General features: G+C 37.9%; 1 protein-coding gene across 1 annotated transcript in view; it reads left to right on the forward strand.

Moving 5' to 3' along the window:
* LOC131431349 (NADPH oxidase 5) overlaps positions 1-16,884 on the forward strand; it is a 179,678-nt gene that overhangs the window by 150,961 nt on the left and 11,833 nt on the right. The window contains exons 8-11 of the mRNA XM_058597003.1: positions 2,149-2,234; positions 10,656-10,780; positions 10,846-11,066; positions 13,259-13,447. Coding sequence (XP_058452986.1) covers positions 2,149-2,234; positions 10,656-10,780; positions 10,846-11,066; positions 13,259-13,447 — 621 coding nt within the window. The remainder of the gene's footprint in view (positions 1-2,148; positions 2,235-10,655; positions 10,781-10,845; positions 11,067-13,258; positions 13,448-16,884) is intronic.

Genomic DNA, 16,884 nt, shown 5'->3' on the forward strand with positions numbered 1-16,884 from the left:
GAATTTCGACTGAAGTGGATTCTTAGTGTCAGTAGGATCCATAGTACTAGCCTTACAATGATTTCTGTACACTAAGAATCATCTGCGAAGTCTGTTGAAACAGAAAGGCAAAATTCCACAAAAGGAATGTAATTCCAGGACTTTGACTTAGGCTCACTTGGCTTGGTAGCCATTGTCACTTGGAAGCAATAAGAGAAATAAAACTACGCTGCATATGGAAACACATGAAGAGATAGCCCGTTGAAAGTCAATCGAAGGTTTGATCATGTTCATTACATTGTGTTCGAGATCACAATCGTTACTGCTGCTATCACATATTGGCTGAGATCGTCACGTAGATGTATGATGCTGGTGTGAACCTCACTAGGTAGCGAAATAGACAAAAACCAAATCTCGAATCAGTGTCGGCGAAGTGTGTATGTTCTGTTGAATTTGTTTCCGTAGATTTAGGACTGCAAGTGAATACCGTGGTGACCAAGTACAGCGAAGCATGCATGGTTCATCCAATCAATTGAGCTTTCTGTTCATGTGTTTTTAGATGCAGGGTAGTTGGTGTTAAGCAAATTTTTTGCTAAATGCTTCCGTTCTGAAGATCAGCGAATTGAAATTAACAATTACTGGACATCTTTAACTTTCGGTCGATTTCGAATCTTTCTGGGCTCTTTTTCTAGTAGATGTGATAATTTTTGACTTCTACTTTACTTCAGTAATTCCGAAATATAGTAATTCAGTATGGTAAAATAATGTGCATTGGAAAAAATTTCATCAATTTTTCAATTTTTCGAAAAGAGCCTTTTTATTCTGTTGAAGTTTATTTATATGGTCTAGCGGATAACTAAAATTACTTTTTGCGTAGTGAGTCAAAAAGTAAAATATATTCGTAATTGAGATTATTAAATACCCTTGGCTCTTAGAGCTTAAGCAGTGTGCCTTAAAATATATTATACTATTAGAAAAAATGTAAAATATATGATAAAATCATAATGAAATAGTAATCAAATTGCAAAATGTTTATGAATCGAATTTATATAAAGATAATGTAATATTCAAGTAGAAAATAAAATTTTGAACGATCAAATAAACCATTTATGAGTCAAAGCTTTTGCTAACCCCCTTATCAAAAGTAAGGCTAGTGTTAAAATGGCAAACTTAAGATGCAAATTGTTCTTTTTGGTCACGAAGAATACTTGTGCAGAATTTGAGCTTAATTACAAAAAATACGATATGAAATTTAAGACAAAAAAATGTGATCTCCGAAGCCAATCGTTCAACTCGAAAAAATGATTTAAGTGGCAGTTGAATTTTTGGATGCAAAATCTGTTATTTTAAAAAAATTGAATATCAGACACAGCTGAAATATATCAGAAAAATGAAAAAAAAACTTCACTAAATTTTTATGTTTTCAGAGAATGCAGGAAACCGGTTTTATTGAACGTGTCTGACATCATGCAGATTATGAAAAAATGATTTTCATTCTCTCAGTGAACAACACTTTTTAAAAGACAAAACGTTAACATAAACCAAAGCTTAGTTGAATGGATAAAATGAAGCTAGTTCTCCTTCTGATTACAACGTTGTTGGTTTCCCATTTCTACCCCAGTCTTCTCATTCGACCGATTTGTCTCACTCGGACTATTACACGCTCCCAATAATTCCGCAAGAGTTATGAGTCGAGCTAACAGTCCCACAGTCAAATAATTATTGACTAAGTGGGACAGTACCGCTTCTATCTAGTAAAAATTGTCGAATTTCTGTAGATTTCGTCTGAGGATCCGTTATCTGAAGTTTCATCATTTATTACGACTTGGTGTGAGAGACGTACTTTGTGGCATAAGTTGGTGGATCCGTGTATTTCAATAGCTCAATGTTGTCGTCCGAGTGTGAGAAATCATTTGAATCTATCACTGTTCTGATAGACTAATGATGGTTTTATCTTAAGTTAAAAATGCACCAACTGTTGTCTCAAAACGATATTGTTTCTTCTCTCAATGACCATAATGGTGACAGTTAGGACTGAGGAAAAAAATATTCATCTTACTAACAGACACTGCGATCATTTCGTTGCATTCTAATATTCATGAAACTTAATCCAAACAAATAGAAAACGTTTCAACATCTGAACAATAAACTTTCTTTTTCAAATCCCAGGTGACGGATTGATTCAGCATTTAGAGCTGCAACACGTGATGCGAGCTTGTATGGAGGAAAATGGCATGCAGTTCTCAGAAGATCAGGTAAAGCTACACCTGTATTTTGACGTTTATTAAAAACTAAAAAAATAGCTCAGTTCCAATCGTAACTACTACCAATAAATACATTTGAAGCCAATTTTAAATACTAGCTACAATTTAATTGAGTTTGGGATATGTTTCGAACTTAATCCGATCTTGCTTCTTGGTCCCCAAGCGTAATCTACAAATCTTATTTAAGGGCGCTCATATTGAAATATTTAAAGGGCGCTTAGATTAACAGTTAATCGAACAAGAATGTGTGTAATAAATAATTTTTTTTTCGTTTTGTTTATACAGAATAAAACAAACTATCCACTCAAGCTTATTTTTAGCAAATAAAAATTTCAGGGTCTTTCGTTCGGTTACTTTCTTCGCCTCAGAACGCCGCTCTATAACTGCATCCGACTCCTAAACAGAACGGACGTCGTCAGAAGACTTTGAAGAGTTTATTGAGTTATTGGTGTAAATAAATTCCAATCCCATTACGCTGCTGAAGTGCGCAAAAAAACATCTCGTGTTGTAGACTCTCTGTTCTTATGGCTTGAAGAATAACATTCACATCGCGATCGGGATCATCAGCCAGAAATTTACGTTCAGGAGGTGCCGTTCTGTTTTAGTTGGGTTTGGCATTATGCCATTAATTAAAAGCTCTCAACACACCAGAGTGACGCTGAATAAATATTGGGCAATCATCAGGTGGAACCTCAAGAAGATGCGAAAGACAGTTGTCAAAAAAGGAGACATACAAAATATTACAAATTACCGAGGTATAACTTCGCTATGTGCTCGATCAAAGCTGTTGGAGATTTTAGTGGGAAACGTTTTATTCTGTGAAACATCTCTAATGATCAGCATGGTTTTAATACAGGTAGATCTACAATCCCTAACTTGACACAATTCTGTTCCCTTTGTATTAAGAACATTGAAACTAGACCACAGATAGATACAATATATACAGACCTGAAAACTGTGTTTGACCGTGTAGATCATACGCTCTTGCTTGCGAAACTTGAGCGTCCAGGTGAAATTCCTCTCGTCTAATTTCTCTCAGTGGCTTAAATCATATCTCGTAGGCCGAGTTTTATCAGTGAAGCTAGGAAATGTCGAGTCACACAACTTCATAAATGAATCAGGCGGTCCTCAAGGAAGCAATCTCAGACCATTGCTGTTTTCATTATTTTTAATGATATTTCTTTTGTTATTCCACCAGGATGCAGACTTATGTATGTGGACGATTTGAAACTGTTTCTTGTTGTGCGATCGACAGCTGATTGCATGAAACTTCAGCAGCACCTAAACAATTTTTGTGAATGGTGCACTATAAGTGTGTCCAAATGCTCTGTGATTTCTTTCACACGTGAAAAAAGCCCGATAGTCTAGAACTACACTATTTCTGGGGAAACACTTGAAAAAGTAACTGTTTTCAAATATCTTGGTGTGCTTCTTGATTCTTCAGACATCTTTACTCGCATATAATAGCTCAGGCAAATAGAAACTCAGGTTTCATTATGAGGATATTAGTGGATATTTGGTGTCCTTACGCCAGTGTTTGAATCAATAGAATTGAAGCAGTACAATCACGATTTCTACGATTTGCTCTTTGATCTCTGCCATGGCGTAATCCGACAGAACTTCCACCATACATTGAGCGCTGTCGTTTGCTCGACATGGACACACTAGACAAACGACGAAACATACTCAGAGCTGTATTTATAGCAAAATAGAACTTAACGAAATCTGACAGACGAAATGTCAAAGCATCGAATAACATTTCAGAAATGATCAATATAAGCTTTAAAATGTTTTGCACTGAATAATACAGATTCATTTAGATGTACTCTAGCTAACTATGATCGAGAAAGTCTAGAAGTACCTGTAAAAAAATCATATCGTTTTCGAAATCAAAAATTTAGTTTGTTTGTTTCTGATTTGAAACATCATAGTGAATAGACACAGAAGCTCGAGTTTTAATTGTGACATTTTTTTTAATTATACGACAGTCTGTCATTTTAAAACAGATATCCCTCACCGCGTCGAAAATAGCCCTAGGTTGTTCGCAACGCTGTTTATCACGTATGGGTTGATCTATTTTAGATCTACTACTAAACCATGTCAATCACAACGCTGAGATCTTATTCCATTTTCCGAGTACAAATTTGATACAGATTTAAAACTGCTCGACGAATTGGTTTCAAAATAATGCAAATTTGAAACACGAATAGAACACTGTTTTAGTGAGTGTGGGTAACGAGATCTGACAGGCGAAATGTCAAAGCGTCGAATGACATATCAGAAATTGTCAGTATAAGCAGGAAATGCACTGAACAATACAGTATCATTTAAAAGCACTGTAGCTCACTATCATCGAGAAATTTTCTCTAGAAGTTCGTGACAAAACTTTATATCGTTTTCGAAATCTTTTATTTCGTTTGTTTGTTTCTGATTTGAAACATCACAGTGAGTTGACATAACACCAATAAAGACTGTCCCAGAAAGTATGGACGCAACCAAAAAACTGAACCATTTCGCAATGGTTCAGAATCTGTCAATTTTTATGGCTGCGTCCTGTTGTTTACACTCCTCTCTAACCACTTGTGCAGTTGTTTATTCGTTTTCATTAGTTCGTTTCGAAATGCGTGGACTTTCAGCAGAACAACGTCGAAAAATTGTGTACAAATGGTGCACAGAACGCGGTCTGTCACTGAGAAAGATAGCAAAAATGGAAGGAGTTAGAGAAAAATGCAATTAGGAAGTTTGGTGAGAATAACACCTTTGAGGATTAACCGAAAACGGGTCGAAAAAAAGGTCCTGCTAACCCTCAGTTGGATAAACGTATACTGAAGGCGTTCGAGCAAAAGAAGGAGGTTTCAGTTCGGGATGTGGCCAAAAAAGTGGGCACTTCGAAGTCAAATGTTCTTCGTGCTAAAGAACGTTTGAATCTTCGAACCTATAAGAAGCAGAAACAACCAAAACGTAGTCCGAAACAAGAAGCATCGATCAGGCCGAGGGTAGGAAAGCTGTACAATACGATTCTTGCTGGAAATTTGAACTGCATAATTATGGACGACGAAATCTACGTGACACTCGATTACAAATCATTGCCGGGACCACAATATTATACGGTGCGAGAAGGACAAGTGTTAAACCAGTTCGAGACATCGATTGAATTCGAAAAATTTGGTGCAAGCAATTTGTAGCTGCGGTAAGATTTCGAAACCCTTCATCACCACTGCTTCAATGAACAGCGAAATATACATCAAGGAATGTTTACAAAAATGACTTCAACCCATGATTTGGAGCCACAAGGATCCTGTTGTCTTCTGGCCAGATCTTGCTTCTTGCCACTACTCGAAATCAACGGTAGAATGGTATACTACCAAAAATGTCACTTTCGTCCCAAAAGACATGAATCCACCAAATTGCCCACAACTTCGACCAATTGAGGAATTTTGGCATTAACGAAAGCATATTTTAGGTAACATGTCTCGGCAGCCGAAACCATTCAACAGTTCGAAAAAGATTGGAAAAAAGTGTCAAAACTTGTCGTAAAGAAGTCTGTACGGAATTTAATGAGGAACGTTCGCAAGAAGGTGCGCCAGCTAGTCTACAATGGCTAAGTAGCAAATGTTGAGAATAATATTCTGTTGTTGTAGTCTAATATTATCAGCATATCGAAAAAAATTTGAATATCTAACACTTGTGAATTATTTACAGCGAAATCAAAGTGCGTTCATACTTTCTGGGACAGTCTTTATGTAGCGAAACAATAAAATAGTCTTCAATAAAGACTCTAACGTCCTAAACGTGTCCGGCCTAGCCCTGGTCTCCCCCCGAGTACGTATTGATGTACACGTTAATATTTATTTAATAAACTAAATGAAATTGGTATTTTTCTTTTGTTCTCCGTTGAACTTAGTTAGAAACTTGGATTACGCTCTGTTATTTACATTTCGATATTTTCAATCTATATTCTCCTGAGATTGAATAACAACGAAACCCACCTCGTAAGAAACGCCCGTATTGTAGTACTGTCAAAGATTCGCATGGTGTTTTGCGCTTACGCTTGCGATTTGTCCCGACATAGTTGTCTGATGTGGATGAAAATTGTCTTCGTATTTTTTCTGTTTTATAATTTAATTAAACCTGATTCTTGATCAAAGACCCGTGGTGGTGTGTCAACCAGGAGGAAGACGAGTACCTTTCGCACTAGGCAGTCTCCGGGATCGTGAGTTGTGATCGTTACGATGAGAAGTGGCAATACGTACTTGGTTAAAAAGTGGTTTGAGGAATTTCTACTGCTAAAATCGAATTAAGTAAGTAATGAGTAAAATGCATTATTTATTGTCTTTTACGGGTTTATCTTTGGTTTCTTCTTCTGGTAAGCGACATATAGCTACAGTTAGAGGTACGTCGATTTAAAATTATAATTTAATCAACCGAGCTCACAGGGTTTACCTATAATAGGCGATGTGAATTTATAAAAGACAGCTCGTTTGGTGTTGCGTTTAGCGAAAGAAACGGCACAATATAGATAATGATTGAATAATTGGTAATTATTTTTTAAACGGGATTGCCGTTAATATATTTGTTGGTGAGTTATCCATTAGCTTCTATTTATTAGAAAATATGAATGTCTTTTTAACCAAAGAGTTGATTGAAATTGTAACATTTACTCTTTCCATTGAAGGTGTGCGGTTTGAACTTTAGCTGAAAATGGCTGATATTCCCTTTTCCACACTTCCACATGCTAACCAGAAGCACACAATGTATGTGTAATGAATTGCTGCTTTATAAAATACTTCGAATGGCTCATAAAAATGTAGATTATGTTCGCAACTGCCACCGGTTACCTTTCGGGGCCTTTGTACAATGTCATAATGTTAAATTGAGTTTCCCGAAGAATGTAAAATACCACTTTCAACTGCGGTGTTGGGGCGATAGCCGCACTCTCGCTATCTCTCTCTGTCCTCAGATGCAGATCACCGGTTGTACAGGCAAGAGAAATGATTTACGCCGAGCGGATCTGTCCCGGTATGATTAATACGGGTTTCAGTTGTGATTTATTTTATAGTCCCCGTTTATTCTACGGCACTGGCTCGCCAAATACGGTTCCCGTATTGATTTTTTTTATGAGCATCTGTCTGCGGCTGAGATTGCAGTGCTTCTTGTAAACTACGGAGTGAACAACTTGTTAGATGTAAAATGTATCATTCGCACTGGCTTTTCGAATCGTCGAGCTGAACCATTGCAGTGAGATGATTCATACTTTTCCCCGAGTTTATCTCTAGGAAAGAAATTGAATTGAAATCACAATATTTGACTTGAAGATAAAATGAGCTCATTTCTACAATCAGATATGAAAAATACTAATTCTCATGGTGAGAAGGTCTAGATGAACTTATGCTTGAGTAGAACATTACTGGTTAAAGGAAGCGAGAATCATCATCTTAACGAAAACTTACAACCATTTAAAAAAAAGAATATACTTTCGTTTAAATCTTGTATAAAAACAGGAAAGTTTGTTCGGTCATGAACTATCATAACCTACAAATTGAAACAGTTTTGAAAAATAAAATCATATTTAGAAGAATCGTCTTCGTTCATCTTCATGGTCGCTCAAAATGATGGTTTAAAAAATTAAACACACTCCATCCTGTATCTCCGGAACCGGATGTAGGATCCGGGTGAAATTCAACAGCAGTATATAGAGCCAAGGTCCAGAGTTGGCGGTTCAATGCATAGGGCACTGGTCTTACAAACCAGTTGTCGTATGTTCGAGCCCCGACCTGGAAGGATTCGTAGTGTCAGTAGAATCATAGCACCAGCCATGCAATGGTTCTGTACACTCTGAATCGGCTGCGAAGTCTGTTGAAATAGAAGGTCAAATTCCACTACAGGAATGTAATACCAATTTGAAAATTCCATTTGGTCCTCACTGTAAAAATCGATATATTTACTATTACTTCCGGTACTTCCGGCATTTATTATTATTTACTATTTGGGCAATTACATACGAAATCGAAGGTCGATTTTTTCTTGCATCTTTATCTTGTCGATTTGGCTCAGATTTTGCATATGCATCCTTTATTTATTTATTTTTTTTATTAATTTATTTATTTATCTATTTCTTTCCGTTTACCCTAGTTTGATCTTAATGAAGTTTTGGTGGAGTGGGAAAAGGCCATTTGAGATTCATCAAATGCACGTAAAAACCCATCATCTTCTTAACATATTCACAGGCTATTCACAACACTGTGATGGATATCTGTACTAAAATGACAGGTTGTCGTATAATTTAAAACGCGAAGATTTAAAATCTGTTCTACATTTTTCTGTTGATGTAAAGACTGTCCCAGAAAGTATTTTTTGTTAGATTTTCTATTAACGTTCTTTCACTTCCAACCGAAAATTAAAAATTTCCGCGCCGGAACACTCTCTTCGATAGCTGGGGGGGGTCACAAACCAATCTGCCGTGGACCGTGGATGTGGACTGTAAAGATTTCTAAATAGTTCACGGAAGCAATCTCTAATAGTTCTTTTGAATATCAAAGTTTAACTCAGACTTGGTTCTGTTCGGATAAATAGGAACACTGCGTGTCACGGTTTGATAATTTATTGCGATTCTGATCTGCTTTTATAGCGTTTTACTGCCTACTGTGCTATCTCACACGAGTGTTAATTCGAAATCTAGAGACAATAGGTTTCTTTATTTTGCGTTCGCAACACATTCCTTGATGTATATTTCGCTGTTCATGGAAGCAGTGGTGATGAAGGGTTTCGAAATCTTACCGCAGCTACAAATTTCTTGCCAGACCATAGCTTTCTTAGCAAATTTTCCGATTTCAATCGATGTCTCGGACTGGTTTAACGCTTGCCCTTCTCGCAAAGTATAATATTGTGGTCCCGGCAAGGATTTGTAATCGAGTGTCACGTAGGTTTCGTCGTCCATGATTATGCAGTTCAAGTTTCCAGCAAGAATCGTATTGTACAGCTTTTGAACCCTCGGCCTGATCGATGCTTCTTGTTTCAGACTACGTTTTGGTTGTTTCTGCTTCTTATTGGTTTGAAGATTCAAACGTTCTTTAGCACGAAGAACATTTGACTTCGAAGTGCCCACTTTTTTGCCACATCCCGAACTGAAACCTCCTTCTTTTGCTCGAACGCCTTCAGTATACGTTCATCCAACTGAGGGTTAGCAGGACCTTTTTTTCTACCCGTTTCCGGTTTATCCTCAGAGGTGTTATCCTCATCGAACTTCCTGACTGCATTTTGCACGGCTTTTTCACTTACTCATTCCATTTTTGCTATCTTTCTCAGTTACAGTCCGCGTTCTGTGCACCATTTGTACACAATTTTTCGATTGTTCTGCTGAAAGTCCACGCATTTCGAAACAAACTAATGAAAACGAATAAACAACTGCACAAGTGGTTAGAGAAGAGTGTAAACAACGGGACGCAGCCATAAAAATAGACAGATTTTTAACCATTGCGAAATGTCAGCGGTTTTTGGTTGCGTCCATACTTTCTGGGACAGTCTTTAGCCCTGCCATGATTATGTACGCTACAAATCGGCTGCGAATTCAGTTGAACAGGTAAAATTCCATAAAACGAATGTGATACAAAGACTTTGTCCAATATTCCAAACGATCAGAAATGAAAATGAACAGAAGAATTTCAAATACTGTTTGCCAACTTGAAACGAACTCCAACTTTCATCGTAAGCCAACAGACGTACAACAATATTTATTTACTTGCGCACTGCAGCAGTGCACTACATCAGCCGCACCTTTCATCACGGTTGTCATACTACAGTTTCGCTAAGGTTCCGTCGATAAATCATTCGTCCCGTCGATTATAATGCCAGAACTGCACTGCCAAAGGCAGCCGGAAACATAAACATATCATGACTCTCTTACCATCCGGAGTATAATTTGTATCATAAATTAAGACCGGAATAAATTATGAATCTCGATTTAGCTCACAACTAACCCGATTGCTACAAATAATTCCATTATACGAGAGCCACCGGCTAGTCGAGATTTCCTGACGGATGTTTCGATGCGAATAGGTCTAAGAAAAGTTATACGCCATTAATTGGCATCGGAACCGCCTTTCTCATTACCACATGTCAAAATACACGTATCTCTTAATGTATGCAATTTTTGAAATAGTTTCACAGGATTTAATAATATTACGGTTTACTACGCTCCCTAAGTAGCAAATGAGCGTTAATTACTAATTATTGTTTTCTTCTTCCAACTTATTTTCCTGTTCGACTCATCAACGCCCCTGTCGGTACCATCGGGGCTGGGACAATGAAACATCTAACGCACCCCGGACGAATGATCGATCGGCCGGGTCGACATTTCTGCTTTCATTATCACGCCATCGTCGCTGAAACCGGCACAACTTCCGGGGACTGAAGATCGAAGATCTGACCATGGCAATGTTTGAAGACGCCGACAAGTTCAACCGGGGCGCTATCACCTACGAGGCACTCAAAAACCAACTGGAAAAGCACGGCGGTCTGTTGGAGAATTTGAGTATCAGGTAAATCCAAGCATCCGCTATTTGCCGTTTGATGAAACTAATCACCACTTTTCTGATTCCTGCAGTATCGACCGGTGGCTGGTTCCACTGCCTCAGGAGGACAGTGCCAGGAAGAAGCATAAAAAGAAACCACTGCCCCACCAGTTGACGGCGCCTTACATCAAGAATAATTACGTGTATCTGGCCTTTCTGGCTATCTTCACTCTGATCAACGTGGGCCTGTTCATCTCGCGTGCGATCCAGTATCGCAAAAGCAACGGATTTGTCATACTGGCACGAGCTTGCGGTAAGTTTTGCGGCACATGCGCCCCGTCCTTCAGTGTCACTGCACGTTCTGTGGGCGTTGCATTTAAATGAATGTACGATACACGGTGCATTGCATACGAGATAATCCGTTCGAAATCACCGATCAATAAAATCAATTTTTTTGTGAAAATTATTCAAGGCTATTACTGATATTTTGCTCACCATGCTGGCATGATGATCTTGAAAAGTAGTCAAAGCCAGAGCATAGCAAAATGGCCGTAAATGAAAATCATTTCGAGAAAAATAAGTTGAAGTATTGCTTCGACCATCTAGGAATCAGTTACCTCATAAACAAAGCTCGGGTTTCAACTATCTAGTAGAGTATTGGCGCCTTTCTTCTAAGTTATATTTTGCTGAAAATAGAAGTCATCAACCAACGAGAATTGAAGACAAATCTTATCCTCCTTATGTTCACTATAAGGAGTGTATCAATAAGTAGTTAGAAACATTCAAAAAGTTATTACTCTGAAATGGCTTAATTTTAAGCAGCGTGTTTTGCGGTGACATGTTTGTTTACATGTCAATAACAGCTGCGCAATCGATTGGTTTCGGTACGGTTTATCGTTTCAAAGATGTGTCGACTTCCGGTGAAACTCTCAACGGGTGAGCACGTTGCATCATGTTAGTCCGGAGAAAATTCGAGTATTTCGCAAGAAAGAAAGGATTTTCAGCCGTATTTTGACGATTCGACGCAGCCACACAGCGAGATTTTCGCTTGTAGTCAAGTGAAAAAAAAGTCCATTGGACTATAAACCAAAATTAACTGGCAATATAGCCTTAGTTGCTGTGCCATCAATTCGGCGTCATCTCAAGTGAGGTGATGCCAACCAGAAAAGAAGAAGAAGAAATGTGTCGAATTGATCCGGAAACGCGAAAGAAAATTCTGCACACTTGGTGCTCAGAAAGTAGTGTCACGTACAATGAAATTGCGAAACGGGTGAAAGTGCACCACACCAGTGTCAAAAATACTATCGAGAAGTTCGGTAAGATCCTTTCCATGAAGGATTTGTCCCGATCCGGTAGGAAAACGGGTCCCAGCCAGCCCGGCCGGGACTTAAAAGTGGTTGAGTACATCAGGAAAAACCCATCGGCGTCGACGCGGGATTTGGCCAAGCAGCTCAACACCAGCATCGAGATGATTCAACGGTTCAAAGTTCGGAACTCCCTGAAACCGTACAAGAAACCGAAGGTGCCGAAAAAGTCCCTGGTATAGCAAGTTCAGGCCAAAACAAGAGCGCGAAAACTGTATAACCGGATTCTACAGAATAAAGACGGATGCATCCCGATCGACGACGAAACCTACGCCAAGGAAGACTCTCGAGCGCTGCCCGGACCGCAATATTATACGAAACCGGTGTACCAGGACCTGGACGACGCTGACACCACGGTGGCGATGGAAAAGTTTGGGCAGAAGGTGTTGGTCTGGCAAGCAATTTGTACCTGTGGTTTGCGGTCGTCGATTTTCTTCACGAAGGGTACAATTAACGCCAAGGTGTACGAGGAAGAATGTTTGAAGAAGAGAATGCTGCCACTGTACAGAAAGCATAAGGCTTCTCCTCTCTGCTGGCCGGATTTGGTTTCAGCCCACTACGCCAACTCCGTTCTACAGTGGTTGTCAAAAAATATTGTACAATTCGTGGAAAAGGACATCAACCCACCGAACTGCCCCGATCTTCGGCCAATTGAAAGGTATTGGGCAATTGTCAAGCGGCACTTTCGGAAGGAAGGTACAGTGTCCCAAAACATGCAGGAGTTAAAAAAAATGGACAGCTGCCATCAGAATTTAATGAACAATGTCAAGTCCAAAGTGCGAGCGTTTTACAGAAACTAGGATTTTCTTCAATATAATCAGCGAAATGCATAAAAATGTATTTTTTCTACAATATATCGAAAACTGATGTCAAAATATGTTTTTTTTTCGCTTTTTTATTCAATAATCAATGTTGCTAACTACTTTTCGATATACTCCTTATTAGTTACAGCAATATAATTACACTTTTTTTTAATACACGTTTGCTTGTCGCAACGCTTTTACTGTTTTACGCATTAAACGGCGGACGAAATTCTTCAGTCAATGAAAACATATGGAAAGAATGATTATCCTATCTGATATCAGATATCTTCCGCTAAGGTGCTTCAAAATAATTATAATTTATCACTTTATTTTTTCAGGACAATGTCTCAACTTCAACTGTGCTTTCATTTTGGTGCTGATGTTGCGGCAGTGTATTACATTTCTTCGGACACGAGGTTTCACCACCATCCTACCACTGGACCAGCATATCTATCTGCACAAACTGACCGGGATGCTTTTGGCCGCCTATAGCTTACTCCACACCATCATGCACCTGTTCAACTTCAGTAAGTTGCTTTCGAATAATGGAAAACTTTTCGTTGTAAATTGAAATGTGTACAAACAGATTTTTTTTCCTAACTTCTTACATTAGATAGATTGGATGATCTAATGTTGAAATCGTCGTTTATGTGGTGCTCTCATAGTAATTATTTTAGCAAAACAAATCACTTCGCCTTTTGTTTCATTAGCCGATAGCATAGCAGCCAACGACTGCATAGAGTCCATATAGAGTATCAATTATCATAGCCTACTTGGGACTCTGCCGAAAGAGTCACAAACAATATTGAAGCAAATTTAAACTTGTTGCATAAAAGTGAAACTGCGATCCGCTTTCAGTTTCACTTAACGATTGTAGCCACCTACCGTGCTCTGGTTTTGTCAGTTGAGCATATGATGCTGGTAATCTTCAATACAAGGGGACATACATTCTATAGTCGTTATTGTGTTATTTTGTTTCAAAATATCAATTTTCTCCTGCAAAATATCAATTTTCTCCTGCAAAATTAATGAAATACAATATTGGAACCAAATTGTACATTGGCAACGATACAGTAGATGAACTATACATCCGCCATCCTCAATTTCCAGAATGGTAGTCCAAATCGAAACACACTACTTTACCATACTGCGACCGTAAATATGAAATAAACATGACATTTGAATATAATACGGTCTCATGGGAGGTCAGATTATGAACCAACAACAAATCGAACGAATCGTATTTAACCATTTTGGGAGATACGCCGCTGTGATTTCCCACCGTCTGCATTAATAACCCTAATAATAGTCCGTTCAATTGATATGGGAAAATAAATTAAACATGGAGATTATGTCGAAGCTATACCCAGATGGTATCATCATTAGCTAGATTGCTTTTATTACGTGTTTTTCGGAATAATTATTAAAAGATAGTGGATGAATAAATAACACAGATTATCACGTAGAATTTGACCATTGTTGAATTACATCCCACTTGAGCCAATTAGCTGATTTCTGATACCGAAAAAAACACGACCTTTTCCGCAATATTCGTTTGATTATTTCCGATTTCACGGCAATTGTAAATGTTATAATGATATCAACTCTACCGAAATTTGGTTCTACCGACTACCGAAATTTGGTAGAGCTGCAGTGCAAAGATGAGCGACATTAATGATTGGAGATTTTTTAATCAAATGTGCTAAATTCCTTTTACTTTGCACATACATTTAGTAGCATCGTATTATTTTTTTTATTCAACAATATATTTAATAAGGGACACGGATCGTATTATTTAAAACAATTTGGAGTCAAGTTTCCATAAAGCTGAACCACATCATGGAGTTGTTAAAAGATTCCAGTATACTACTGTGGTAAAAAAAAATAGTGAGACTTTGTTCATAATTTAAAAATTCTTTAGTATTCTTCCAAATCTATTTCGTTCCCGACCGAAATACACTATCAAGGTTTTTTTCCAATTCTCGAAACAGTTTTTGAAGCCAATTTCCGGAATAGCCTTCATTGCCTGAAGCGATTCACGTTTGATGTCTTCGATTGACTCAAAACGGTTTCTTCGTTTGCGGTTGTCTGAGTTTTCCGAATTACCAGAAGTCACACGGAGCTAAATCAGGCGAATACGGTGGTTAAGCAGTATACGGCATCGTGGTGCAAAAACCAAGAGTTGTCTGCCCGTAATTCCGGCCTGTTTTTACGAATAGTCCCGCACAAATAACGCATAACACTCAAATAGTATTTCTTGTTGACTGTTTGGCCGGTCGGAAGGAATTCGGAGTGCACCACACCTCGCTAATCAAAGAAAACTGTCAACATTATCTTGATTTTTGTCTTACTTTGAGGTGTCGCATTCCTTGAACAACTTGTACCAATCAAAAACACTTGCTCGCGACATGCAATTGTGATAATTGACCTTTTACAACATTCTGAACATTTCGGCACCAGAAATTTGATTCCGCACATAAAATTTAATGTAACCTTCTTGTTTCGATGTTGAATAATTTCGCTCACTGTAAAAATCGCCGAATAAACTTTTTTGCCTTTCTCATATAAAAAGGTTAAGCAATCACTGTGAAAACCGACTTTTGAACCGAGGCCCGGAGGGCCGAGTGTCATATACCATTCGACTCAGTTCGTCGAGTACGCAAAATGTCTGGGTGTGTATGTGTGTATGTAAAGTTTTTTTGCACTGACTTTTCTCGGAGATGGCTGAACCGATTTTCACAAACTTAGATTCAAATGAAAGGTCTTGTAGTTCCATACAAAATTCCTGAATATTATTTGGATCCGACCTCCGGTTCCGGAATTATGGGGTAAAATGTGCAAAAATTGTAAAAATAAGTGCACTAACTTTTCTCAGCGATGGCTGAACCGATTCTCACAAACTTAGGTTCAAATGAAAGGTCTTGAGGTCCCATAAAAAATTCCTGAATATTATTTGGATCCGACTTCCGGTTCGGGAGTTATGGGGTAAAATGTGCAAAAAAAAAGAAAATACGTGTTCTAATTTTTCTCATAGATGGCGCCACCGATTTTTACAAACTTAGGTTCAAATGAAATATAGGGTAAAGTGGGTTAAAAATTGTATACCATCACTGAAAATGGGGAAAAACGTTAAAAAAAATTCAAAATCGACCTCAAATCTTTTCCAATTGATAGTTTTTATCAGTAGACGGTCAAACAAACCGATTTCGGTTACTCTTTTAAGAATCGCAGAAAATTATTTTGAAGAATACCACAGTATTATATATGATAGTATGATTGATATGAGAAAGGCATCATTACACCACTAGGTGGATTAAAACAGGTTTTTTTATTACTATTTATTGGAATATGAGTTAAGATTAAATTATTAAGATTTAAATTGGGTGTTCAGCCACAAGTGGTGACCTTTCAGCCCTCCACGGAAGGGGAACAAGTCGAATTACTGGGATGAAGGATTGTGAAGTAACCAGCTGAGAGTTGATTGCGAAGTATTTTACCATTACTGTTATTTTGCCTACAATTCCACTGGACATGCTTAGCATTCAAGTCCCCTATTACGAAAAATTTCGATCGATATCTTGTGAGTTTTTGCAAATCGCCTTTGAAGAAATTTAATTATTCGCCAGTGCTTTGGAATGGCAAATATGCTCCAGCGATGAAATAAATTCCATGAATGGTTTCAACTTCGATTCTCAAGCTTTCAATAACTTTAGTATTGAAAGAAGGTAATATTACATGTTTAATTTGCCGTTTGACAAGAATGGCAACTCCACCACCCATTCCAGTAAACCTGTCAAATCGACGAACCACATAATGTGGATTACTTTTCAATTTGACATTTGGTTTAAGAAAAGTTTCTGTCACAATGGCAATATGAGTCTTGTGAACTTTGAGAAAATTATAAAATTCATCTTCACTCGAATTTAAAGATCGAGCATTCCAATTTAAAATATTCAAATAATTA

The sequence above is a fragment of the Malaya genurostris genome, chromosome 2 (assembly GCF_030247185.1).
Source record: "Malaya genurostris strain Urasoe2022 chromosome 2, Malgen_1.1, whole genome shotgun sequence".
Lineage (NCBI taxonomy): Eukaryota > Metazoa > Arthropoda > Insecta > Diptera > Culicidae > Malaya > Malaya genurostris.